General features: G+C 25.6%; 1 protein-coding gene across 1 annotated transcript in view; it reads left to right on the top strand.

Moving 5' to 3' along the window:
* Positions 1–21,229, top strand: part of LOC117174614 (leucine-rich repeat-containing protein 15-like) — a 39,197-nt gene extending 17,968 nt beyond the window's left edge. Inside the window, exon 2 of the mRNA XM_033363859.1 lies at positions 19,514–21,229. Coding sequence (XP_033219750.1) covers positions 19,515–20,990 — 1,476 coding nt within the window. The 5' untranslated portion in view covers position 19,514 and the 3' untranslated portion in view covers positions 20,991–21,229. The remainder of the gene's footprint in view (positions 1–19,513) is intronic.
* Positions 21,230–21,775: the final 546 nt, after the last annotated feature.

Genomic DNA, 21,775 nt, shown 5'->3' with positions numbered 1-21,775 from the left:
CTAGTCGGGAGTGGTGCTGACTGAAAACAGATGATTTGGAGCGATTCGCGCGCCATCTGTTGGTCATTCTAAGGACTTATTGAACTACCCTCGTATATAAATTTATTATATTAATGTTTTAATTATTTTAATGATTTAGCGTTGAAAAACTTCTTATTTTTAGATTAAAATGAAATAATATCGTATTTTTATTTTAACGTTATGTAATCAAAATTTATTGACTATTTAATATTGGAGCTGTATCAATTCTAAATTTTATACAATTGAGCCATAAAAAATTTTTTTGTTCACGTTTTAGTTATAATAATAATATTGTCATGAGTTCTATATTAGCAAATTATAAAGGTTAATAATATTATGTTATACATGCTTATAATTTTCTATACTAATATTATATTCATATTTTAAAATTATTTACGTATTTAAAATTAAATTTAATTTTGTCAAATAATGTAAAAGATTATGAAATGAATAGATATATTGTGAAGTCATTAAGTTTAATAATATTGTAATATAAGTTAAAATTTAATAATAAAAAATAAAATATGAAATTACATAAAGATTGGATTAAAATTGTTTAATATTTAGTAGCATAAGTATTTTATTTCCTCTCAGATCATGTAATTAAATATTGGCTATCACTTTCGTAATAGATGTTTCTTTTTTTCTTTTAAATAACTGTATTACAACTATATAATTTTGTATGGTGCCTCCGAGATTGTAAAATGAGTATTTAAATTCAATTTTCTAAATTATATGTACACATATTTTAATTTTTTTAACTTAGCTAGAAAGCTTATTAATAAATGAAATGTAGAGAAATCCAGTTTGAAATTTGCATGAGAATATAATGTTAAAATTATTTGAATGTTTTCATTAAATAAATTGTGTAATGCTTTTTATGTTGTGAAATGATTAATTAATTATTAACTAATTTTACAAAAACTCACATTTTATGGAAATAGTCTAAGAGTTTATTAATAAGGAAAAATTTTAGAAACCAAAGTTGAAATTAAAAAAAATGTATTTGCTAAAAATTATTTAAAGGTTTTAGTGAGAATTATAGTTTAATGTTTCTTATTTCGTAAAATGATTAATTGATATAAGCTGAATATTTGTTTTCGAACATTAAATTGAATAAAGATTAAAATGTATTGACTTGAATTTAATTAACATAAGTAACAAATAAATACATTATTTACATGTGAGTTATGTAATGGAACATTGAATATGATTTGCATAATATAAATGAATTTATTTTCAAAGTACCTCTATTTCAATCAAGTAATTTTTCGGAATTAGGCTGGTGTTCTGAGATATATATTTTCATTCGATTTTCAAAAATATATTCAAAAATGTTCAAATTTTTTCCCTTGAATTAATATTAAGTCACTAAAAAATAAAATTTTTATAAATAACATTTAAAATTGGTTAGAAGATATATGAATATTTCAGTTAAAATAATTGTTTAATGATTTTTATGCTTTGAAATGACTGAATAATCTTTGATTGATTATATTACAAATCGAATTTCCACAAATAATTGCAAAAGAATATAATTATTCGAGTCTCATTAAGTTATGAACTGTTTAATTCATTATTAGCTGATTAACTTTGTTCACAATGTTAAATCATATCCAGTTTAAATTTAAATTGTTTTAAATTAAGTAACCTACATTGATTACAGTAGAGTCTCGCTTGTCCGGGCTATTGTGGACCGGCCCCAATTTGGATAATAGGGAAACTCGGATAAAAACGGAATTTTAAATAAAAAGAAACGCTCGGTGTAATAAACTGCAAGTAGAGACTTATAACGTAGAGAGTATATACATTATTAACAAATAAGAGTAGAGGATTGGGAAAATCTGTCCAGGTTGGTTAAAAAAGTTCATATGTATGAATAATGCATAAGGATTGAATAATACGAACTACTAATGCGCTATAGCTCGGATAAGACGGGTAAACTATTTTTGTTTCAGCCTCGTATAATAGCGAACGCGGATAATGCGGCCTCGGATAAGCGAGGTTCTACTGTATTAAGTTTCAGATTATTTAATTAAATATTAGCTGATACCTTTTGTATCGAAGTTGATTTTTTCTTTCAAACATTTATTTTTCAATTATATGAATATTTATGATGATTGTGATAATTGTGAAATGAGAGTCTGAATTTCATTTTCAAACTTATATTTACATATATTTTAATTTAAAAAAAAATAATTTACAAGGTAATTAATAGATTATAGATATAAAAATGCTGCTTCAAATTTAAAGGAGAATATAATGTAAACAATATTTGAGTATATAAATAAAAATAATTGTTTAATGCTTCTTATTCTGTAACCTGATTAATTAATTATGAAATTAAAAAGAATATATATATAATTTACTTAAGATTATATAATTGAATATTGAATATAATGTGCATGATAAAAGTGAATTAATACTTCAAATACCACAGTTTTAATTAAATAATTTTTCAAATGAACCTGCTGTTGTGAAATGAGTATCTGCATTTAATTTTTCTAAACGTGTTTTAATTTTTTTTACGGATAAGTATCAAAAGTTTCCAAGCGATCAAATTTTCAAAAATGAAAGTGAAAATTAAAAAAAGAGAGAGGGGAAATTATTATTTCAATTTTTAAATGAAAATTTTCGTTTAATTCTTTTTATGTTATAAACAAATTAATTAATTATTAGTTCATTAATACTTTTCACAATGTTAAATTACATAAAGACTAAATTTTAGAATTTAAATTTGAGTTAACAAATTGATGATTTAAGCGAATGTTATATTATTAAATCCCGGCTATAATTTATATAATAACATGTTATTAATATTGGAATCACAAAATTTTTAATTTTATTATTTACTTTAATTTTTGTTTTGTTGTGAAATGAGTATCGGAATTATGATTTCTGAATGGTCCGAGTATATATTTTACTTTTTTCTGGGATATTTAAACATTTTATCATCAATAAAAATTTTTAGAAAAACACTCAGTAAAAATTATTTGAATAATTCATTATAAAAATAATTCTTTAACGCCTTGTATTTTATGAACAGAATAATTACTTATTATTAGCTAATTTATTTTTTTACGATATTTGATTACATGAAAATTGCATTCATTGATATAAGATATTAACTTTCCAAGAGAAACATATTTATATTTAACCTACTTCTATTAGAATTATATGATTTTTCAAAATGTTGATGATGTTTTGAAATGATTATATGAATTAAATTTTCAAAATCATATGTACAAGTGTTTGGTTTCTTACAAAAACAAGTATTGAAGGTTTTTAAGAACAAAGATTTTCAGGAAGGAAATTTCAAATATATATAAAGTAATAGTAAATTTATTATTTCAATGAAACAAATTATTCGAGGCTTTTTATGTTGTGAACCATTTAATTCATTATTACCTGATAATTTTCTTCACACTTTCTTCATCTTGGTTTGAATTAGTGACAAAGGTTACTAATAAATTAGACGTATAGAAAACATTAAAAAAAGTAAAATTTAAAGTAGAGTAAACATAAATTTATTATTTCAGTGAAATTATTTGATGCATTTTATGTTGTGAACCATTTAATTAATTATTAGTTGATAATTTTCTTCACACTTTCTTCATGTTGATTTGAATTAGTGACAAAGGATACTAAAAAAATTAGACGTATGGAAATGCTGTATGAACATTTAAAGGAGAATATACACATAATTTTAACATTATTTGAATGTTATGATGAAAATAATTGTATCATCTTTTTTATTTTGTGAACTGATTAATTCATTAACAACTGATTTTACTAAAAGTTACATTTTCTGGAATCAGTTTAAAAGCTTAAGATTAAATAAAATTTTTTAAAATAAAATGTGAAATAAGAAAAAAGTATATAAAGTTAAAGTTTTTGTAATGTTTTATAACAGATTTATATTTTAATGGCTTTTCTTTTGTAAAATTGTCATTTGATTGTTAGCTAATTAACGTTTTCTGATAATTAAAGTAAATAAAGATTAAAACTTAAAGGTTATATAATGGAATATTGATTATAATTCGAATATTAAAAGTTAATTTAAATTTGCAATCATATTATTTCAATTAGATAATTTTTCAAATGATTCTGATATACTGATATGTGTATTTGCATTCGATTTTTCAAATCATATGAAAGTAGATTTGATTTCTTTCTGAAATTAGTATCAAAAGTTACCAATAAAACAAATTTTCAAAAATGAATGTGATAATAAAAGTAAATGTAGAGTAAAAATTGTTCCTATGCTTGAATGAAAATGATTGTGTAATGATTTTTAATTTATCATTTATAAAAAAATCAATGAATTGTTAGATGACTAATTTTTTCACAACACCGAAATAGATAAAGATGCAATTATAAATTTTTTTGCTACTATATTATAATTCCGGAGTTTTTAAGAAGAAAAAAATGTTTTCTTTTTTTACATCTGGGTAATCGTTTTTTTTCAAAGAGATAAGTAAAGTAAAATTATCGAAAGAACTTATTTTAAGAATTAGAACAATAGAAGCGTTTCAATAATTTTTAAAGATTTTGAGAATAATTTTTTTAAAACAGTTGTGGGAAAATTTTAAGCAGTTAATAATTAATTCTGAAATAATCATTTTCAATTTTAAAGATTTCAAAATTGTTAAAAAATAATATGGAAGATTTTAATAAAATTATTTCCATTTTCCGTGATATAATTCAAATTTAGGTAACCTTACTTTTTTAGGGCGTCAAGAGAAGGAAAATATGTAGTTTAGATTCATGGGAAAATTTCAAACAATTTTTTACAAATGAGTTCTAAGAGCTCATTAAAAAAATTCCAAAACTTTTCATATTATTTTATAAAATACAAAAAAAGGGTTTACACGTGTTTAAAGTAACATCGTGCCAAAATAAATAATTTTAGAACAAATTTTAATAAATTTAAGAGATATTTACAAGTTTTAACACTATTAAAAAACAATACAAATTTATAAGATATTTTAGGACTTTTTTGAAAATTCAGGATAATGGCATAATTTCTTTAGGTTCCCAATACAATTTCTTAAGATTTTTTAATTTGAAAAATGAGCTTCAGCAGAAAATTCAAACAAGATTTTAAAAGATCAAATATTTACTTAAATTTCGAGAAAGAGTAGAAGATTTTAAAGCAAAATTTTTTAATTTTGTAGCATTAAAAAATAAAAAATAAATTAAACTATAAAATTCTATAAATATTGCGAAAATTGACAAGAATAAAGAAGATTTTTAAACTGCAGAAGATTTTAAAAAATGCAGATTAATGAAAAAGTTCTTAAACAAAAAGAAAGCCAGACGTTAAAAAAGCAAACGTCTGGACACTAATGTTTTCTTTCAAATTAAAATTTGTGAACAAAATGTGTGAGAAACTGAAAACCCATATGGTAAAGTATCACATGCCCTTAATTAGAATAACTATGAAAGGCCTCAAGTGAAGAAATTAATGTTATTCAAATTTTTAGGAAAATTGGGGATATTTTGAGGCAGCAGTTTAGATTTTAAATAACTTTTCTAAATTTCAAGAAAAATTCCAGTCAGATAAAAATATTTTTAAGAATTTAAGAAGTATTTTGTAGATATTTAATTCAAAAGGGCTCGAACTTTTCCTATTATTTTGTAAAACCCCGTAAAATATATATTTTTCTTAATCTAGATTTTCTGTTAGCGAATCTGAATAATGTATGGAATATTTATTATTTCTTCTGAAATTATAAAAGACCTAAATATATTTTGAAAAGGCTAAAATTGGTCTAATAATTTGTAAAATCCTGTAAAATAAAATATATATTTTTTAAATCTTCTGCGTTCTTTTTTTTGACAAATCTTGAATATTTAAAAATCTTTCATAATTCTCTCGTGAAAATGATAAAACTTATATAATTCTTTGAAAAAATGCTGATACTTCTTTCCTTGTAAATAAATTAAAAATGCTTGTGACTAAACAAATATCAAAAAAGCATTGTTGTGTTAGTAAAAATATTGTTTCGTTTATTTCTATACCGCACTTCATTCTGAAAATATATTTTTATTTACAAAACGTCTGTTAAGTTTTTCAAAATAATACAACAACAAAAAAATTACGCAACTGCAGTTAGGGTGTGGGAAGGTAAAAGAGTTTAAAATAACGATACGGAATATGTGAACGTACCATAGTAATAGTAATCGTACATTTTACGATGCATTGATACACTGAATTTATTCTTTCAGAATGTAATTTCAACAAGAATATAAGTCTTCAGAAAATTTTAATAAATGAATTGTTATTAGAAAATTGAGCAAATTATAAAAATGAGTACTCGTATAAAAGTGAGCGCACGCACATAATAGTCTAGTATACTATAAAAACTTTACGAAAGTTAAGCTTTTACTAATTTTTCTTGATATGAAAAAAATACTCTGTGTTTGAAATTCATTGAAAATTAATGGAATTTTTTATAAAAATTTCACAAAAATTTCATTGAAATTTGTAAAATTTTTGGTGGAATAACAGAAACTATGTGAAATGTCATAACAAATTCCATACATCACAGGAATAATAATAAATGTTAATACTTATATTGAATGAAAATAATAACTAAAACATTAACTTATAACTAAAATTACACCAATGTTACACTAACTTTACTCAATATCAGAAAAGTACCATTAAACTACTTTCACTTCACCTTCACCACAAAACAGCTGCATAAAATATATAGGCTCTCAATGTTTTAATATGCTTTTAAATAATATGTGGTTTAAGAAATGTGATGAATAAAATTTGATAAAAACACAATTTTGAAAAACTCCAGCAACAGACACATATTATAGGGATGTACTAGCACTTTCATTATTACCTAATGTTCGGCGAGAAATGTATTTTTGATAAACTAAAAAGAAACTTACAACAAAGCAGTTGAATTCTTAATAAAAAATATGAATTTTCACGAGAGAAGTTTTATATTTCTAACAAAATCCACAAATTTTCAACAAAATACGGGAATGTTCAAACAAATAATTCGATTTTTAACTAAGAAAGATCAAGTTTCAATAACAAATATCAAATTCTAAATAGATTATTTTAAATTTTAATTAAAACAGATGAACTTGACACCAAATAGTAAAAGTTTTAACAAAAAAGATGAATTTTCAAACATAAAATTTAATTTTCTATTAAAATTTTTTTAAAAATAAATAATAGAATTTTCAACTAAATTAATTTTTAATGCAAGAACAATATTATAAAGAGTATTCAAAATAAAATATAATTCACTTAAAATCAGGCAGCTTCTACACATTATTTAGCAGAATCTGTCAGCGATTACAATTTTTTTATAGTAAATTATGCAAGACGTTTTTTCCGATCTAAGACAAAAAAATCGAATTTGTACATATATGTTAAAAATAATAAAAAACAGATTAATTTTTCACCCATAAAATAATTTTTAACCAAAAAGTTGAAGTTCCAATAAAAAATATCAAATTTGAAACAAAAATAGAATAAGTCATTTTTTAGTTTATAAAAGTTAATATTCAATCAAAAAAATGAAATTTTCTACAGATTATTTCAAATTTTAATTAAAGCAGGTGAACTTGACACCAAATAGTAAAAGTTCTAATAAAAAGATGAATTTTCAATCACAAAGATTAATTTTCTCTTAAACATTGTTTTTTTGAAACAAATAATAGAATTTTCAAATCAATTAATTTTCAATGCAGGAACAATATTATAAAAAGTATTTAAAATAAGATAGAATTCATTTAAAATTAGGCAGGTTTTATGTATTATTTAGCAGAATCTCTCAGCGATTAAAATTGTCAAATTCGGACATCCATGTTAAGAAGAATAAGAAACAGATTAATTTTCTACCCATAACATTAATTCTTCACATAAAAAAACTATTAGTTTTCAACCAAAAATGATAGAATGCAAATTTTCCTTAAAGACATTAATTTTTAATTTAATTTTTAATAAACAAAAAAAATCAAGAAAATAGTTGAATCCTTAATAAACAAGATAAGATTTTTAACAAAGAAAATTAATTTTCTACCAAAAAGACGAATTTTTAATTAAAAGAATTAATTTTCAATTATAAATATACTTTTTCATCCTAAAATTGTGCAGTTAAGTTTTTGATAAAATAGTTGAATCCTCAATCAGAAAGATGAATTTTCAAACAAATATTGGAATTTTCAACTAAAAAAGATAAATTTTTAATTTATAATATAAACAAATTTTTAATGAACAAAAAATCAAGAAAATAGTTTAATCCTTAATAAACAAGATAAGATTTTAACAAAGAAAATTAATTTTCTACTAAAAAGACAAATTTTTAACTAAAAAAATTAATTTTCAATTATAAATATACTTTTTCGTCCTAAAATTGTGCAGTTAAATTTTCGATAAAATAGTTGAATCCTCAATCAAAAAGATCAATTTTCAAACAAACAGATGAATTTTCAACCAAGAAGATTAATTTTATATAGAAAAAGACAATGTTTGAAACAAATAATTGAATTTGCAACATAAAAATACCAATGTTTAATTCAAAATTTCAATGTTTCACCGAAAGTGGGATAGGTAAATTTTTAGTTAATGAATTTAATTTTTAACAAAAAAGGAATTTGCAACTTAATAGTTTTGTTCCTAATCAGAAAGATAAATATTCAACCAAGAAGACTAATTTCCTGTGAAAAACAAAGATTTTTATCGAAAATCTTTACCAACAATGTAGAATTCTCTACCAACAATGATATAATCCAATTTTATTTTACATAAATTCATTTTTAACTAACTATGAAGGAATTTTCCAAAAAATAATTGAACCCTTAATGAAGCACGAGTAAAAATGCTTCGACTTGAGTTCGACTTGATTACGTCTTGAGTTCGTCTCCAAGATATCGATGTCTGGCTGCGTCTCAAAATTGAGTCGAGACGTAGGCCTTCGTCTTACTTTTATGGCCACGACAGGTAAAACGGCGTTTACTTGTCTTAAGTCGAGCCTTGTCTTGGCTAAGACGACGTTTACTTGACTCAAGACGAGCCGTGTCTTGGCTGAGATTATCGAACCTTTTTTGGCTCATAAATGAGATTGAAATTCATGAATGAAAAATTTGTAATTATTAAATTAGTTATTTTTTATTTAAAAATTCAGAATCGTTGGGTCTGAACGAGTATAACTCTTAAAATTTTTCTTCAAAAAGGTAAAAATGGTAACTTTCTAGAAGGATCTCCTAAGCCGTTAGAAATACGTAAAAACAAAGAACATTTTCGGTATCATCGTCAAACAAGCATAATACAAATAAAAATACGTAAATAAGTTGATTTAATATATATATTGTGTAAAAATATACGTCTTAAAACTGAGACATGCTCAAGTCGAACTTTTCGACTTCAGCATGTCTTGATTGGGGGCAATTCAAGTCGAACTCAAGTTAAAGCATTTTTATTTGGGAGAAGATGAATTTTCAACCGCGAAGATTAATTTCATTCCTTAAAAAGACGGTTTAAAAAAATTTAATTTAAAAAATAAAGATAATTTTTTTTAAATGTCATTTTTCGATGAAAAATGGTATAATCGACGTTTCTCTTAAATAAATTAATTTTTCACCAATAAAAGGAATTTTTAACAAAATAATAGAATCCTCGAAAAAAAGATGAAATTTCAATTAAAAAATTTATTTTTCTACCAAAAATGACGAATTTTCAAGAAAATTCTGAATTTCTAAATAATGTTTCAAAACAGATAAATGTGTTTCCAAATAATTTTCTCATTAACGAAAAAAGATCGATTTCAAACCAAAAGGATTCATGTACTTCCAAAACAGAATAATGTAAAATAAAGTAAAATAAAAAATAAATAAAGTAAAAGAAATAAAGTAAAATGGGTTCATTTTCAATTTAAAATATCAATTTTCAACCAAAAATAGTAGAATCGAAATTTCCTTTAAAGAAATTGGGTTTTGACAAACGGAAAAGGAATTTTTTTTAAATAACTGAGTCCCTAATGAAAAATATTAATTTTCAACCAAGAATATTACTTTTCTACAAAAAATGACGAGCTATCTACAAAATCTAGACAGTTTTAAGCAAATATATGATTTTTATCTTAAAAATATCATTTTTTAACCAAAAGTAATATGAGTGGATTTTACCGTTATAGAAATTAATTAAAAAAAATAGAAATTTAAAGAAAATAGTTGAATTTTCAATAAAAAATGTTTGTTTTAAACTGAAACACATGAAGCTTCAATTATGAACTTGATATTCAACGAAAAATGGGATATTTCAGTTTTTAGTTAAAAAAATAATTTTCAACTTAAAGAAGTGCAATGAAAAAAATAGCTGAGTTCTCTACCAAAACAAATCGTAATTAAAAATATCAATACATTTTTAACCAAAAATGGGAAGTTAAATTTTCACTTCAATAAATTAATTTTGAAAAAAAGTAATTTTCAGAAAAATGGTTGAATCCATTGAAGATGAATGTTCAAACAATGAGATTTATTTTCTACTAAAAGAGATGAATTTTTTAAAAAATCCATACATTTTGAAGCAATTTCTTAGATTTTTAACTCAAAAAGGTCACACTTTAATTAAAAAAATTAGTTTTCTACCAAAAATTTCATAGTTGAATTTTCTGTTAAAGAAATTAATTTTTAACAAAAGAAAAACAGTGTTATAAAAATTATTTCAAAGGAAGGGAATTATGTTGCTTTTAGATTAAATTTTAAGAGAACTATTTTTTCGTTATAAAAAAATTCTATGTCAAAAGATTAATTTTTAATCAATAAGATTAATGTTTTACAAAAAAGACGACTTTTCAACCAATTACTTGATTTTTAAACTATAAGGGAACAGTTTTTAAAAAAATTTTTGTTGAAAATGTTCAAAAATTTAGTTAAATTTTTTTTTCTGTCTTGACTAAAATTTTTTCTTGGTTAAAAAAACATCTCTGGTTAGTATCTTGATTTTCTTGGTGAACATGAACACAATAAAAATGTATCTCCTTTGGTTGAAAATTCCTCTATTTTTTTGAAAACTTGCCTTTTTTGGTTGAAAACTCAACAATGTTGTAGATATTTTTCTATTTGCTTTGTTCGTTCTAGACCTTTGCGCTGGATAATATATGCATATATACATCTACAACTGTAATTTGGTATTTGTGAATTAAATTTTGTTAAAGATCCTTTGTCCCTGGTGAAAATTATAACTTGGTTCTTAAGAGGCCCTGTCTATATTTCCTATTTTCTATCGAGGCCCTAAAGTGGCAATCTATCGAGGGCGCAAGCGAAAGCGTCACGCTCAGCTAGCGAGGTCATCAGTAGACACCCCAATATGGGCCTATTAATAGGGTCTTTATAGAATCTAGATGGTCCCTCAGACGCTATTATTTATGAGCATATGCTATTGTTTCTTATTTTGTTGATTCAAATAAAATATTATTAAATTATTAAAAAATTGATCATGCTTTAAATTCTGAAGTGTGATGCTATGGCTGTGATGCTATGCGGTAGTATAAAAGAACCAGCACATTGCCATAATCTATTACCAGAAATTTTTGATTCAAAGAAGGAAAGTATTAATCCAATTGTAAAATACATTTTGTTTGCAAAAGTTTAATCTAAAGATTCTACACCTTTCTGTAGCCTCTGACAAACACTCCTCCGTTTTCTCGTATTTTTATTGGCATTCTATTATTAACTATACTCCGCACGTTATTCTAAAACTAAACTTATTGTTAAATTTGACTAGAGAAGACTTATTACTAATAACTAAAGACAAACGCAGTTTATTAAAATATTTGCAAGTGCGGAGCATCGAATGCACGCACCGCAGGCGTATGAGTCGAACGCCTAATCCCTATTGCTACGATGCCACGCTGAGTGTGGTAATATAAATGCTTCACGATATTCATCTGATAGTTTAGAAATTAGGAAAATACGTTTTTGAAGCTCGATTTGTTATATATGATTTTTAAACGTACTTAAGTGATTTCAAATTAAATCGATCTTTAAGAAAAATTCTTTTCAAATTTTTAAGGCACCAAATGTTTATAATTTTTTCAGAAAAAATGAAATTTTTCAAAGTTTGCATGTCGGTAATTTCTGTGATTTGTTCTTGTTTAAATTTAAGTATAATTAAGCATAAGAACATTAATGTACTTTTTTGCACTCACAGCTGTATTACCAGTTTTACCTGTCGAGGGCTTTACAAGGTTCCCTTGAGAAAATAATTAATTGATAGTAATTTTTTAAAAATATATCTTTATAAATAAAGCTTTTTTATCTAGTTTAATTAAAAAATATAGTGCTAAAAAGTGAGTATATGAATAATTTAAGACAAGTAGCACACGACACTAACCTGTCGAGGGCCAGCAGAGGGAAAGCCTAGATTCTTCCAGCTAGGAAATCTGGCTGCGGTTTCGTGAGAGCCAATATTTAGTTTAGGCATAAAGAGGCAATTTTTACCCGTGGTTGAGGACTTAACTATTTTGTTTAAAATTTGTCTTTTTTGTTTACATTCGACTACTTGGTTAAATGTTAAACTAATTGAGTAAAAATGGATCTTTTTTGGGTTGAAAATTCATCAGTTTAGTTGAAAATTTAATTCTTTTATTGACAATTCTTTCTTTCGTTGGTTGAAAATTCATCTTTTTGTTAAACATTTCTCTAATTGTTTGAAGGTTGAACGAACTTTTACAAATTAATTTTTTTAATTGCATATTCATTGTTTTAGTTTAAAACTAATCTCTGGTTAAAAATTTGATTGAAATGCATTTTTTGGTTCAATTCAGCTGTTGTTGTTTTAAAATAATCATATTTTTTAGCTTTCGGTTGAAAATTTATCTACTTATTTAAAAGTTGAACTATTTTGTTAAAATGTTATGTTGTTGGATAAAAAAGTAACTATTTGGTTGCAAATTCGTTAATTTTTTTAAACTGAAAATTAAACGTTTTCATCTTCAGTATAAACGGTTTTATTAAAAATTTGGCTTTTTAATGAAAGATTTGCATTGACAACCGAATAGTTTATCTTTTAAGAAAATAGTTAAATTTTCAACCTACAAATACAAATTTTAAACTGAATGGCCAAATTTTCAAACCAAAAAGATTAATTTTGAACCAAAAAGAGTTTCAAGAAAAGGGTTCTCAATGAAAACCTAGTGGTGGGCATTTTAAAACAAAAAGAAATGATTTTCAACAAAATATCAATATTTTTAAACAGAGTTGAATTTTCGAACCAGTATGTAAAATTTCATAAACGAGTTGAATTTTTAACATGCAAATATGGATTTTCGATAGAAAATGTAATATTTGATATTTCAACGAATGCAGATGCTGCCAAGAGATTCATTGTAAAAATAAGGAAACGAATTTTCAATCATAAAGATTAATATATAGGTAAGAGATAGATAATAGATAAGAGATTCGAATTTAAGCCAAAAGTAGAAAAGTGACTTTTACAAACAAAAAATTAATTTATTTCAGAAAAAAAAGAATTTAAAAAAAATAGTAAATCTTTTAACCAAAGAGATTAATTTTTAACTAAAATTATGAATTTTTCTACTAGGAAGACGAATTTTCAACAAATAAAGAATTATCAGTTAGGAAATAAAAAAAGGTTTCCCAATTCTTAAACTTTTAAGTCAGAAGACTATTTTTCTGTAAAACAGTTATAACACCTTTACCCTCCATCTACCACCGCAAACCCTACTTTTCACAACACCTTCATCTCACATGATAAGTTTTCAAGTATTTATTTATTGAAAGTGTTATTTTTAATACAAAATTTTATTAATTTTAATGTAATTTGAAATATAATAATTATAAGTTTAATTTTAAAGAAAATATTTGGGTTTTTCGTAAACTTTAATGTGAAAAGTGTAAGGGACAGTGGGAGACTTAACTAAGCTCGAGATTCGAAAATTGGCAGAAACTTGCGTTCAATAATGTAATTTTTTTCCAACTTTATAAGAATTGAACTAATATTGGGGAGACTTGGTCAAGATTTTCAGGGGAGAGTTTACTAAGTGGCACCAAGCTTATTACATGTGTTTTTCTACCTATAAGGTCATTAATTATTATAATGTGCGTGCAAAATTTTTGCTAAATTGATTTATAAAAGTTGTGGTTTAAAAATACAAAGTTCAGTATTTAAAGAATATGATTATCATCAACGTGAGTTACAAAATTGAAATAAACGCTATTCATCAATATCAGGTGTAAACAACATAGAAAAGATAGGCTTTTGATTCATTCTTTTTCATAAAAAGATAAATCGGTGCGCGCAAGACTGCTAGTATTGCTTATATTCAATGAAATGCCCGAAACCGATCTTATCTCCAGGACCCAGTGCACTAACATCTTACTGAAGATTATACACTCAAAAAAAGATTTGTATGACATAACAAAATTTTTGTTGAATCAACCCTAGAATATGCTCGTTATATGGACAACAAAACATTTGGTTGATCCAAGACGATTTTTTGCTCAACAAAATTTGGTTGATTATACTATATATTTTGCTTGATTCAAGCAAAAATTTTGGTTGATCCAATAAAACTTTTTAGTTAATCCAAGAAAATATTCTGCGCAATCCAAGATATTATTTTAGTCATTTAAAATAAGTGTTGTTTCTGATTTAAGAAAATACTTTGGTTAATTCAACCAAAACTTGTATAATTCATCTAACCATAAAGGAGCCAAAACAGTTTACACTGTAAGTGACGTACCATGGAATTGTGTCATCTTGTGTAAATTACTTAGTAGTTTATTCAACTACTGAATATTACAAGACAAGACAACTCCTTGGTAAGCCATTTTCAATATAAATTGTGCAATATCGTTTATTTGATTCAAAAAATTGTTCTGTTGAGTCGAAATCTTAACCCTTGTGTAGCAAAACCGGGCACCTGGGTACACGTCGACGTATATTTTGTTGAATAATATTTTCCCTACAAAAAGTCGCTAAAAACTTCCCGGATCCCCAGGATTTAAGCGATTTTCTATTAAAATGTGCAATAAAAATTAATTTATTTTTTTTTTTTCAACTGAGAAAATTTCTTATTTGAAAAAAGTACACATATAGCCCAAACGGGTACCCGCATACACAAATGAAATTTATGTAATTTATCACGAAATTGAAATCTTTTCATAAAAAACAGGAGTAAATAAGATTAAAAAATATTTTATTCCAAATGATATTTATGTTAATTGTTTATTTATAAAAAAATAAATATAATAATCATGATCTCGATATCTCTTTCATCTTTTCGCATCCCACATAAAATGCGCAAATTCAAACTATTGTCCGCTATTCTTTAATCACGAATGATGAAAAATTAATAAACACTTTGTACAAGACGTTGAAAAAAAACGCAACACGAGAACAGACGAAAATATCTACAAACACTCGAGCTGACTGTACTGACTGTGCGAAGTTACACTATAGGTTATACGTCTTTTTCTTTGTGTGAACGATAGATGCTAAACATAACAGGTTTTTAAATTTGTAAATACGTTTTAAAGGGGCTGTAGGATGTTTCTTAGACATAAAAAAGTATAGAGATTCTTCTTTCTCTTTACTTTTTCAACACAACACATCTGAACTTTCCAAAATGAAGAAATTAACGGTACAGCTGTCCGCGTTTTATATATTACTTAGGCTTTTAAAGTTCATTGTACATAGTTCTACAATTGTATTTAGCTTAAAATACCTTCGTTATTCATAAATAAATCAATATGCATTTAATACGTACAAAAACTTTAAGTTACAGTGGTGGTTTATCTACAAATTCGTACATGGGTACCCGGGTACTTGGTTGGCCAATAGTGTAAACCTATTTGGTTGGTTACACAAGGGTTAATCACGCAATCTTACAGGCAAGCACATAGATTCAAATAGTCTTGCGTATGTTTTACGTAATAACTTAATTCGAATTTATCCTGTTTCCGGGTCACTTATTTTGAGATGAAGTACGCTATCGTACCGCGTGTCAATGCGTCCACGACTTTTAAGATGTTTCCAACAAAATTTTTTGATTGAATCAACCAAATCTTTTGCTTAATTCTAGTAAAATGCTATATTAAATTATTTTGTAGATCCAGCCAACAAAATTTGTTAAATCAAGAAAATATTTTCTAAAATCAACAAAGCGATTCAACCAAAAACTTTGATCACTGAGAAAAAGATCTGTTTGAATCAAACATATACTTTCTTTGTTATACAGTCAAATATACATATGTTTGATTGAAACAAATTTCTTGGTTGATGATACATTTTTGATTTAAATATATATTTTGTTTGAATGATATAAAACTCTTGTTTAAGTTAAAAAATTTTTCTGTTAAATTAATTGCAGATTTTGTTTGATTTAAATAAATTTTCATTTTGATTAAAAAAAGGAATTTTTTTTCAATAACCCATGTTTTTCGCTATAGTAACAGTAACAGCTGTAGGTTAGAAGACACTCTAAAAATCTTAAAGCTCGAAATAAAGCCTCAAATCTTTTGGAGAGGATTAAGAATATAGCAAGAAAATAATTTTTCTTTAAAATTTTAAATAAATCACTGGGAAGGTCCCAGGTTTCAAGCAATTTTCTCAAGACATCGTACACATGTCTGAAGTTACTTAAAAATAAAACTGGCGACGGTCTGGAATTGGTGGAAAACCAACCCTTCACTAGCTTTCCCAATGTATCTTGCAAATTTCCAAGGATTCGCTTATGTACAGCTAGAGTTCTGAGACGGTTATATTACTTTGAGAACGATAACGAGAATGACAATATTACCGAGAATATAACCGAGAAATAAATTATCTGAGAATTTATTAGAATCTGAGAATTTATTTTCATCAATAGAAAATTGAATTTTTTTGTTAACTTCTTGGTTGAAAATTCAACTCTTTCTTTAAGTTTGTCTTTTTAATTTAAAGTTTACATGTTTCAGCAGAAATTAAATCTCTTTTTGATAACAATGCAACTGTTTGGCTAGAAATTAAGCTATTATACTATTTTTTTAAAACTGAACTATTTCGTAGAAAATTTACTTTTTGCTTAAAATTCATATTTTGGCGTTCAAAAATGAACTGAAATATTTTCTGGATAAAAGTTCCACTTTTTAAAAAAATCTGTTTTTTATTACAAATTTATCTGTTTTAGTAAGCAATTGATCTTTTTTGTATAAAAATGCAACTATTTGGTAGAGAATTTAACTATTTTGTTGAAAATGCATCCTATTTGGTTAAAAAACTTCATATTTTTGGACTGAAAGTTTAATTTTTTTCGTCGAGACTTATTTTTTGTTGCAAAAATTCAATTTTTGATATTACTAAGTTAACTGGAATATGTCTTGGACGAAAACTCAACTTTTTTTTGTAATAAAAAATTCTGCTTTAAGATAAATTTCATATTTTTTGATAAAAATTCAACTATTTGCTAGAGAATTCAACAATTTTGTTAATAAGTCATCCATTTTGGTTAATTATTGGTCTTTCTGGATTAAATATTCAATTTTGTTCGTGGAAAATTATTTCTTGATAAAAAATTCATAGTTTAATCGTGAAAACTCGACTAAAATCTTTTTCAACAGAAAATTCAACTATTTTTTTTTAAATTTATAGTTTGATTTAAAACTTCATCTGTTATAGAAAAAATTTCATTTTTTGTATGGAAATGCAACTTTTTGGTTAAAAATCATTCTTCTTTGCTTGAGCATTCAACTAATTTGTTTTAAACATTTGGTTGAATCGCTTTGTTAAGAAATCACATTTTTTGTTAAAAATTTATATTTTAAGTTAAAAAGTTATCTCGTTGGTTAAAAGTTTAGTTATCTTGTTGAAAATTAATCTTTTTAAATTGAAAAGTAAACTACTTGGGCAAAATTTCAACTACATTGTGAAATTTTTCTTTTTAGAAGGCTTATGTCTGGTTGAAAATTTAACTGTTTAGTGGAAAATACTTTTTTTTTGGTTTATAATTGATTTTTTAACAGAAAATGTAAATTTTCCATTTTCTTAAAGATTGATATTTTGTAGTTAAAAATTCGTTCAATAATTTAGAGAAACTTTTATTTATTTTTTAAGTGAAGAATCTTTATTTGTTGGAAATTCTTCTTTTTGGTTCTAAAATTCTTTTCTTTTATAAATTTCATTCTTTTTGATTAAAATATAAACTATGACACTTTTTCGTTGGCAATTTGTCTTTTTAGGTTGAATATTCAACTATTATGTTAAAAATTCAATTAATTTGTTGAAAATTCCAATATTTTTTTAAAGAGTTATCTTTTAAACACTATTTTATTCCGCTTATAAAATATTCTATGATAAAAATGTAATAAGATTAAAATGCTGGTATTTGAATATTAATGATTTGAAATGAAAAATTAGTCGAAAAATCAGAAATTTTGAAAATGGCATGCGTCTAAGTTTTCCGGGAGTGGGGTTTTCTTATTCTATTTCGTGATATTTATTAAGTAATGTGAGGCAATCAAATTTTAAGGTTAGGGTTTCAGTTAAACAGCGTTAAATAATTAATGAGCTACTGATTTGCATATTTTTAATTCCTGAATATGTCTGACACATTCAACGATCCAACCACCATTTTGAATGCTTAAAAGTGGCGCTGCATCGCCTCGAAACAGAAGCGGATGCACAAGGAACTATTATTTGTTTGAATCAAACAAATACGTTCTTCATTTAAGTATAAGACGTTCGAACAAAATTATTCTTTAACTTCATGAAATCATTTATTTCAATCAAACAAATCGTATCAAACAAATAATTTCTTTTCTTCAATAAGTTTCAATATCTTCCATGTATTGAAATTAAACAAATGTTTTATTAATTGAAATATTGAAGGTGTGTTGAATCAGAAGTATTTATTCAAACAAATCTTTTTTCTCGAATCAAAAATATATGTTTCAAAGGCTAGACGTCATATATTCTCTTAATAATATATTACTATTTAATACTACGTAATGGTGGCGTCCCATGATTGCAGAATGGCGTTGCGTTTTTCGTAATATGCCAAATCACTAGACATTTTAGCCAATAAAAGTGTTTCTATAAATTACTAGGAGAATATCATTAGCTGGAATGTTTAGTGATTTGACACATTATGGAAAACGCAACACCATTCTTCAATCATGGGAAACCACCCTAAGACGATTTTGAATAGGCTGTAATAATTATTTTAAAAAAATAGTAAAACAAGAGGGGGGGGGGGTGGTGGTAAAAGAACGTGGCTTAATATTGCAAGTAGCGGTTGCAGATTCTTTCACTAATTAATTTTCTCTGTATAGATAGATATAGGGTGTGCACAATCTTCGAATTAAAAAATTAGCATTCAAATTGAAGCTTCTTTGTGTAGAATATATACCATTGAATTCTATAAATAATTTGTCATGTTTAATTCGAATAAAATGTTGTTTAGATGTATTAATTACTTTGAATTAGACGATGATTAACCTTGAAAAATATTCGTTGCAGAATGTTCAACTACAAGGTGCTGTTCGTCTTGTACTCGCTTCTACTCTTTACTATTATGACAAAATGTATTGCGTTATCGGAATTATCTACGGAAGATGGAAATATCGATAAAGATGACTATAATTGTAATAATCAAAGCATAACTTTAAATTTTAAAAATATCGTTTTATCCAATATTGGATCGACTTTCATTGCTAGTCCTCTTATATCGTGTTTGAATTTACAAGGCAATGGAATTAGCACAATATCGCCACATGCTTTTGATGAGCTTCCCAACTTATCTTATTTGAACTTAACAGACAACACGTGGAATGGACAACAGATGTTATATAACGGCGGGCATAAAAGTCTAAAGACACTTATTTTGAATGATGTCTTGTCATGGTACGATATGCAAACTAGTAAGAGCAGTATGCATATAAACGCATCGTATCCTGCATTAGAAAAGTTGTTTTTAAGAAATAACCGCTTAAATGAAATTACAGGAAGTAACGAAGCTAATTTTCCTAAACTTTTATATTTGGATCTTAGTCATAACCGAATTAGGACATTCGGGATTCACAGAAGATATGGTATTTCAAATAACGATTTCTCATGGTTACCTAAATCACTGAAATATCTTCAGCTTGACAATAATCTCTTAGTGTCACTGTCACTCACAAATATGAATGAACTTGAATTTTTGTCAATAAATAATAATCAGCTTGAATCTATATTATTGCAGAACCTTGATAAACTTCAAAAACTTTCAACTACAGGCAATATGCTCGAATCAATGATATTAAAAAATTTAAATGGTCTCAAGAAAATTTCAGCTAAAGATAATAAACTCAAGGTCCTCTCATACAATAGCTTCCAAGGAATACCTCAACTTGAAGACTTAAATTTAGCAAATAATCAAATTTCCGATTTTGATGGACGGATTGTAGATTTTATACCAAAACTGCAGAACCTTATTCTCGAAAACAATCTTTTAACTGATGTTCCTGTAATAAGAGATGCACCCTGTTTGCAGCTTTACTCTCTACGTTGTAATAAAATAAGCAAATTAGGGTCCAATAATTTCAATAATATGCCGAATTTAAAATTCTTGGATCTAGATAATAATGTGATTGATAAGATAAATTCGGATACATTTTCTCATCTTGCAAAATTGGAAACCCTCTCTTTGGGCAGAAATAGTCTTTCGATTCTTCCTGCTCAATGGATGATTAAACTGCAAAATCTTAGATACCTTAATTTGGAAGAGAACTTTTTCACAAACATAGAAGCTCTTGAATTAAACGATAGTCCATCTTTAATGCAATTGTTTTTACAAAATAATCCTTTAAAATATTTGCGTGCTCATTCATTAGATTTAGTACCTGCAAATGTTACTATAGAACTAGATAAGTCGCTGTCTGCCATGTCCGAGTGTAAAAATAATACCGACGATCGAGGCTATTTGTATTCAGAAAGAATTTATAATTTTTACTGAGAAACGATTATATCGCCTTTTGTATCACAAATTTCCAGAATTATTGTATTATTATATCTTTATTATATCTTAATATTAATATCGATTTTTTCGTATTTAAAAAGTGTATTTGTCATAGAAATACGTATGTATTATTTACTAGATGATGCAATGATACTGAACATGTTTATTAAACATAGAATAACAACTTTACCCATCTTATTATTTTTGAGCAGTAATGCAATGTTCCCAGGTAAAAGAATGTTTATGATTACACATACGTAATATTTATATATAATTACCAGTTTTAAGAGGATTTTGAGCTATACTAAAATTATTATAAAAGGTATAAAGTCTAATATCATTTAAATTGGTATAAAATGTATTCAAAATAATTACAATAAATATTAAATAAAACTGAGTATAGGTAGTAAAATTATGCTTGACAAATTAAACTGGCTATAACGCATCTTTAAGCATACATACTTGTATATTTATATTTATAAACATATTACATTTATAATGACCTGTTTTTCGAATTTCTGTATTTTTTCACCACTAAGTGGCACTAGGTTGACTCACACTATGCAATAAAACCACGCGGTTTATGGAAGCCCCCTTATAGGTTTTCATTCAGTAGAGAAAAGAAGCGTTAATCAGGCATATTCATAATGTTCCACCATCCATTTTCACTTATTGACGTTTTAAATGTATTTGGGGCCATTTAAAAAAGGCGTTACGCTTTTTTCATATAATTGCCTCCCCCCCTCGCCACGTAAAGCTTTTTCTATAGTAAGTGCATGTAG

Source organism: Belonocnema kinseyi, chromosome 6 (genome assembly GCF_010883055.1).
Source record: "Belonocnema kinseyi isolate 2016_QV_RU_SX_M_011 chromosome 6, B_treatae_v1, whole genome shotgun sequence".
NCBI lineage: Eukaryota > Metazoa > Arthropoda > Insecta > Hymenoptera > Cynipidae > Belonocnema > Belonocnema kinseyi.
Note: the sequence above shows the minus strand (reverse complement) of the source record. Positions and strands in the feature narration are given on the sequence as shown.